The following is a 6,884-nucleotide window of genomic DNA, read 5'->3' as shown; positions in this document are numbered from 1 at the left end:
CTAGCTAGCAGCTAGTTGGCAGTACCCTGAACTGTCTCGAGTTGCAGTGAAAATGTCTGGGTGCGACTCAAACTTTTGCTTGAACAGAAAAGTCCAGCGAGAAAAAAAAAAAGATTATACTAGATTAATTAGTCCTGTCGAGATAAAATTTAAGATCTGAGGTAACATATTAAAGACCAACTTACTTCTTTAATGATTTTAAAGAGGCAGTATTACGTAAAATAGATATTTTTGAGCTTTACATCATGTTATTTTGATTCTTTCATGCATGTTTGAGAAATACTTTGATCTCCATGGCAAACACACAGCTGTGGGAAAATGCCTGGTTGGACCTAGCCCTGCCTTCAAGGTATAGCTCCTCCTCAGAGCTGCAGTTTCCAAGCTTCCTTGCTTCTGCCTCACAGAGCAGCCCTCCTTCACTCAGCTCCTTCAGACTAGCCAGCAGCAATTAGCAAACAGCTGGTGGAACTGAGCATCTGCTTGGCTCGAAATGTGAGCTACATCTCAGTGGAATGCTGGTAAAAATGTCGCTAAAGGGTTAATAGAGGAGCCATGTCATGACTTCCTGAAGTCTCAGAAAGAGCAAGAATTTTAAAGAGACGGAGGCCCAATTTCAAGGCATTAGATCAGAAAGTAAAATTTCTTTTAAGTGATACTTGAAATGTGTAGCATTTTCCTAACAACTGAAGATAATATAGTTACGTGATTACGGTATAAAATGGCACTATGTGTCTGGAAATCACATAATACTACCCCCTTAAGGCCTTAAATTTAGATAGATGGTTGCAAGATTTGTGGGCATCTTGGAGTGAGAGTTTTTGCATTATTTTATTGAACAGTCCTCTGTAAGATGTTCAGATAAGAGTGACCCAGTTTCTCTAAGAGGGTCAGCTTAAAAGAAGCCGAATTTAAAAAAAAATAAAAAAAAACTTGGGCTACACTTCTCACATTAGACATTATGCACCACTTTGTGTTGGCATGTCAAATGAAATCCGGGGAAAACGCATCCGCTTTGGTGGGTTTTGTTGGGAGTTTAAATGACAAACAAATGAAGAAGCATTCCTTGTGCACACCCACTGCCTTCCTTCCTCGTTGCAGATCGATGAAAGCCTTCAATTATTTACTGCAGTCTTAAACACATTAGATACTCGCTGGTCCTACCTGCTTTGCAAACATGGAAAATTATGAATGTGCAGTCTCTCGTATTTTTCCCTTAATGGCTCACAGACACTCTGGACTGATAAACAGAAACGTGTCGTTATTTCTGGAAATCCCTCATTATTTTTGGTGTGACCTGCAGAAGAAAATCCTCCTTGTTAGGGGACAGAATCTTCCAGCTTCGTGAAATATTCTGAAACATTCCCTCTGTTTTATCACAGGGCGATCAGCCGATGCTGCACATAAGACGAACGACAGGCGTTTATGTCGGCATAAAAAGAGTGAATTCGCTCTGCCTCTTCAGTCGCAGACCGACTCTGCCACCGCCGTCGAGCGCTCTTTGTTTTCAATGTTGGTAGTTGTATTCCCTTTCAAATGTACAAAATGCAAGCTGCTGGAAAAGACTGACTGATGCAAGCATCTGACAGCTCACACTGGGGTTCAGCAAGAGGACAGGGTTCATATCGAGGTTTTGGAACATTTTTCTTTTCCAGTGGAGGAAGTTGTTGTGAAGAAAAAAAAAAAAAATTATCTTCAAAGCGCCAAAAGGGAGGGAGCCGAGGAAGCACCAAGAAGCTCCTTCCTTTCTGTGCAACAAGAACTTTATGATCCTTTTTCAAAGAAATCTGCTTCATTAGATTTGACAATGTTTTGAATATTTTACTAAAATGTGGATTTCAAATCAGAATCATCTGCTTTTTTCTACTCCAATGCAGAAGTAATAATTATTACGAAACTAGAAACGTCAGTGACTAATCTGACATGTTTAGTCAGATTAGTCACAGATTTTTTTTATTATTTTGCTTTTAAAGAACATTATATGTGAAAAGGGTCTTGTCCTAAATGTTTTGTGTTTCTTGGTAAAGAGAAAAAAAAGTTTCAGTCTTTCTAGCTACAAAAATGAGAAATAGGTCACTCTTTCTTTAAAAAAAAAAAAAAGACTGCTGCGTTTGGCCGAGTTTAATGAATGTGAGCTTTTAAACTGACTGTTTATGCTACTATTTAAAATTTAACTAAAGTGAAATTAAGAGATAAATGACTGTCTGTTGCACCTATTATTTTAACAAGATAATAGGTGCAATAGGTGCAAAATTTGTACCAATGAACTGCGGTCAGAGTCCACACAAAATCCCTCATGACCTTTGACACCTCGGCATTGAAATACCACCAGTTTGACGGGGTTTCGGTGTTCAGGCCTAAAGTATTACGTTTTATTTGTAACTTCAATAAAACTGATTTAAACAATTTGATTAAAAGACATTAGAAAGACAACACTTAATGAAAGAGATTTAGCAACTTCTATCTTGTGTTAATTTAACTCAACGACAAAACGAACGCAGACAAGAGGAAATACTCCCTGCAGCTCCCTTGCAGGAACCTCATGCGTTTACCATGCTGCTAGTACTTACACATCGACTTGTCTTTGCGTGAAGCAGATTTTAAAGACCAGACTGTTCGTTACTTCAAGCTACCACAAGAAGAAAAGCTTCAAGTTAATTTCTAAACTTCCCGTTTTTAGAAATTAACCAAGATGTCAACTAGCGAGGACAGGAACCAGGGCTGGGGATTTTTTTTTTGGCAGATTGCGGAAAACATGTTAGCGATACACGAGGGAAGCTTGCACAATATAAAAATCACACGTAGATCTCATCACACTCCTGTGAGACAACGTGGCATTAAATTAATAGAAGACGATACGTGCTGGAAATTTGAATTAGAAGTAGGAACCTTTCTGCAAATGGGTCAATCCCTTCTGGGCTAAAGTAGATGATGAGCTGAGTAACTGGCCAAACACACTGCAGTATGTCCCAGATGGTGGGCGTCCCTAAAATAATACTTCTTGTTATCATGGTTGTTCTAATAACAGCTTCCATGATTATTTAAGAAAAAAATGTGAAAGTCTGGATAAAAACACCACAGTGGAGAAGTCACAAAGCACTTTGTAAGATTATATTCAGTTCTATTGACTATTTTGATCGCTCAGTTCCTGCGCCGTCATATTTTACGCTGGAACAAATGTCAAATGTAACAACCTCACACCAACAGACCAGGTTTCATTTACGTCTAATTGTTCCAACGATGTTCATAAATGGGGAAAAAAAGAAAATACTAAAGCAGTGTTTGTGTTGGTACCAGCTGATCCGGACGGGGGTGGAGCTCCAGCTTTCTGCCACTCGGTGGCCTCCATGGCCATGCGCCTCACGAACACGTCGTCCACACACATCAGGATGTTCTCAGGTTTGATGTCTGTGTGGATGATTTTACACTTCGTGTGAAGGTAGTCCAAACCCTGCAGGACCTGCACAGACGTTTAAATCAACAGACAATCATAACAACGCTGATTTTTCTCTCCTTCAATTCTTTTTTTTTTTTTTTTTTTTTTTTGCATATCAACAAAAACTTTAAATTAAAACACTCATCCAAAACCAAACAGTTAATCTTTTGGAGTTCTTTTGTTTTTTTTCATATTGCTTTCTTTTCTTTTTGGGGATTGAAGAGGAAAACAGCCTCATCTATCACTCTATTCATCGTCTGGGCAGCTTTCAAGAGGCAGACTGAAAGAGTTCAGCAACTTCACATGCTGATCAGGTGGCTGATGGGAAAATGCCCCCAAGTCTCGGGTCTGAGAATAGCAGCGTTGCTCGAGTCTAAATTGAACCGCTGTCTGCATCTCCTGTGTTTGACCCAAATGAATTAAAAACCTTGTTGTGCTGCCTCGAAATTGAGGACGGCCAACCGCAGCAGGAGTTGACAGAAGTTGTGCATCTTTGGATATTTTAAGCAGATAAGAGCCAACAGCAACATTTTCCCTCCCAGGCAAGAGCTGGCTGACTGTCGTGAGTGTTTGGAGTCTTAATGGGGACCCAGTGTGAACAGTTGTTGCCTCTTCCCATACAACTATCATGCCTTCAGCTCAGTAAAAAGTGTAAGAATATCAAGCGAATGGTTGCGTTACGCCATCATCATCGTTTGTGGGCGAAGACGCAGCAAAGAAGCTTCCGATGCGCTCAGACTTCGACCATTTCTCAGACCATCCTTAATTTATTCAATCGAAGATTTTATGTGCTTAAACAAAATCGGGTTTTTATTAAAGAAGAACACCAACCATGCAGCTGGTGCTTCAACAGTAGTGGAAATGGATCCATCTTTAAGCCAACGTTTCCAGCTCGTTTTTCTTTCCAAATCATGTAAACGACGAGAGCAGCTGTTTTGGGGAAGATCGTGTGAAATATTTATTCATCCCACTGAGTGACACAAAGACACCAAACTAAAGCAAACCTCTTATAAGGCCATCAGGTTTCTTTTTCTTATTTGGTTTTATTATGCTATGAAAAACCTTCTGGATGAAAAATGATCACACCCACTTCTTCCATTCATGCCAATGTGCATTTTTCCCTGTAATTGTCCCGACACACGGATGAGTCCCTAATATTAATAACACTACTGAATTACCTTGGTTTTAACACAATAATCCAGCCAATAATGTTCTGTAAGATGAGGCGGCAGAAAGCTAAAGCTTCCCTTTTATACATGAAAATAAAAAAATTATTCAGATTGGGGGAAAAAAATAAAAATAAAATAAAAAAAAAAACAGAGCATGGCACTAATTCATGTTGAATGCGGATTAAATCTGATTCCTCAAGGGGATGAAAGGTGTCAAACTGGGATAATTTGATGAATTGCCATGTTTCGGGTGCTTCTTCCATATTTAATGGAATCCACCGCAGCAGCGTGTTGCAGCGCGTGTATCATCACCTGTCTGATGATGCTCTTGACACATGGCAGCGGCAGACCCTGGTAGTTGGATTTAATGATCCATTTCAGCAGGTGATGACCCAGCACCTCAAACACCATACACACATCTGGTTGGATGAGTCAAGGGCTGAAAATATCGTTTCTCTGACGGGAACGGTTGTAAAAAAAAAAAAAAAAAAAAAAAAACACGAAACGGGTAAAACGTCTGACGAGGATACGTATGCCGTTGACGCCAGAGATCTTGAAATCGTCTATCAGCTGAACCACCATGTCTTTGTTTGGGTCGCCGGGGTCGCTCTCTCTCACCTGGAGGTGAAATGGACGAGAGAGAATTATGTTAAATTAGAAGAAGAAGAAGAAAACAGGGAACATAAGGAGGTGAACCAGTGCAAGATCAAAAGAAGAAAAAAAGACAGGAAGGATAAAAACCCAAATACTGATAAAAAAACAATTAATAAACCAATCAGATTCTCACACATCGCAACAATTTGATCTCATCCAGGGCCGTTTCCGTGTAGTGCTGGGCGCTTTTCACCACCTTCATCGCCACGAAGTTCTTCACTCTGTAGTCCGACACAAACACAGACGGGCAAAACTGACTGACAGGCTGGAAAAGCCGAATTTCTGCTTGGTTTTCTCTGGGAAAACGTGTCGTTATGCAATTATAGAGCCGAGTTAACAGATATCTCTGGGCCATTTTTAACTAATATGTATATTCCCCTGAAATCTCTGTGGGCGCCCAGGAGCAGAACTAAACAAAAGGGAGGAAGGATTTAGTTACGAAATCAACTTCCTTGAACTCTACAGAAACCGCTGCCTCCTTGAAAACATTACTGCACATCGCAGCTTTTATGCAAGGACAAAAGTCATGGTAATATTTTTGTTTTTTAGATTTATATTGTTTATTTTATATTTTATTTTACCCTACCTTGTTTTGTTTTGGGGTTTTTTAAGTTTTTATTACCATGCATGTACAATCTTTCCTTCTCTTGCCTCTGCACTACATTTATTAATTTATGTTCTGTTATTACTCCAGCATGCTGTGAAAGCCAGAATAATAATAACTAATAAGACTTTGAGAAATGGAAAAACTAATTTCTTGGCAGATAGATTTGCATTAGGAGGAAAATAATCAAACTACTCAAAGTAACACTAAAAAAATATAGATGATGAGCTGCTGGGCTTTTTGTTGTAGGAAACAATAGTTTATACTTTACAGTTATTGAGTCTGATAGAAAAAAAATCTTAAACAATTTATAATTAAAGATTTAAGCTGATGTTTCTAAGTATGTCATGATATCAGTAGATGTTTTTATTTATTTAGTAATTTACCACATTATATTAAAAAGTACTTTCCCTAGCAGTGAAAGAAAATTAGAAGAAAATAAACATTATATGCATCAGTATACGACAGGAATTTTAAATGAGAACCCACAATTACAATCTTAACTTTTTGTTTTAAAGACAAAATAAAAGAGAACAATGTTGGAAAGGATGTATGTAGAAGGAATTAATCCATTGTTAAATTTAGATATGCAAAAACAAAAGGCATACAATTTACTCGTCCAACACCGTGTTGGAGTTGGTTCTGAAACAGCAACCGAACTCCAACTTATTTCCAACATTAGTGTAATTAACACCAGCGGCCCGAGTAAATTAGTTTGTGAGCGAGTCGGTGAGAGGTTACTCCTGGTTACTGATCCTGTCAGCCACCTGCCCTGGTTGCCACGGCAAACCAAGTTATAGTTCAAGCTGACAGATTCGGTTTCCAGCGCAGGACGGTGTTGGTTGCAGTTGTCAGAGAGGAGACGAACCGGATTCTGTCAACAAGTGCATGTGTGGTGTGCGCTTGCGGTGCGTGTGACGTGCGCTTCAAAGCTAGCACCTGAATGTGTCGACTTGAGTGAGTGCCGTTTCTGGGTCACGTCTGTGTTTGTAGAGGATGTGCAGACAGAAAAAAAAAAAAAAAA

General features: G+C 39.2%; 1 protein-coding gene across 10 annotated transcripts in view; it reads right to left on the bottom strand.

The window, feature by feature from the left end:
• The window catches only part of srpk2 (SRSF protein kinase 2), a 65,818-nt gene that overhangs the window by 15,753 nt on the left and 43,181 nt on the right, over positions 1-6,884 (bottom strand). For all 10 annotated transcript variants that reach the window (XM_016668792.1, XM_007546737.2, XM_016668791.1 and 7 more), the window contains 4 exons: positions 5,390-5,477; positions 5,133-5,220; positions 4,915-5,021; positions 3,292-3,457 (listed from right to left, as the gene is read on the bottom strand). In XM_016668792.1, coding sequence (XP_016524278.1) covers positions 3,292-3,457; positions 4,915-5,021; positions 5,133-5,220; positions 5,390-5,477 — 449 coding nt within the window. The remainder of the gene's footprint in view (positions 1-3,291; positions 3,458-4,914; positions 5,022-5,132; positions 5,221-5,389; positions 5,478-6,884) is intronic.

This window comes from Poecilia formosa, unplaced genomic scaffold (assembly GCF_000485575.1).
Source record: "Poecilia formosa unplaced genomic scaffold, Poecilia_formosa-5.1.2 Scaffold17, whole genome shotgun sequence".
NCBI lineage: Eukaryota > Metazoa > Chordata > Actinopteri > Cyprinodontiformes > Poeciliidae > Poecilia > Poecilia formosa.
Note: the sequence above shows the minus strand (reverse complement) of the source record. Positions and strands in the feature narration are given on the sequence as shown.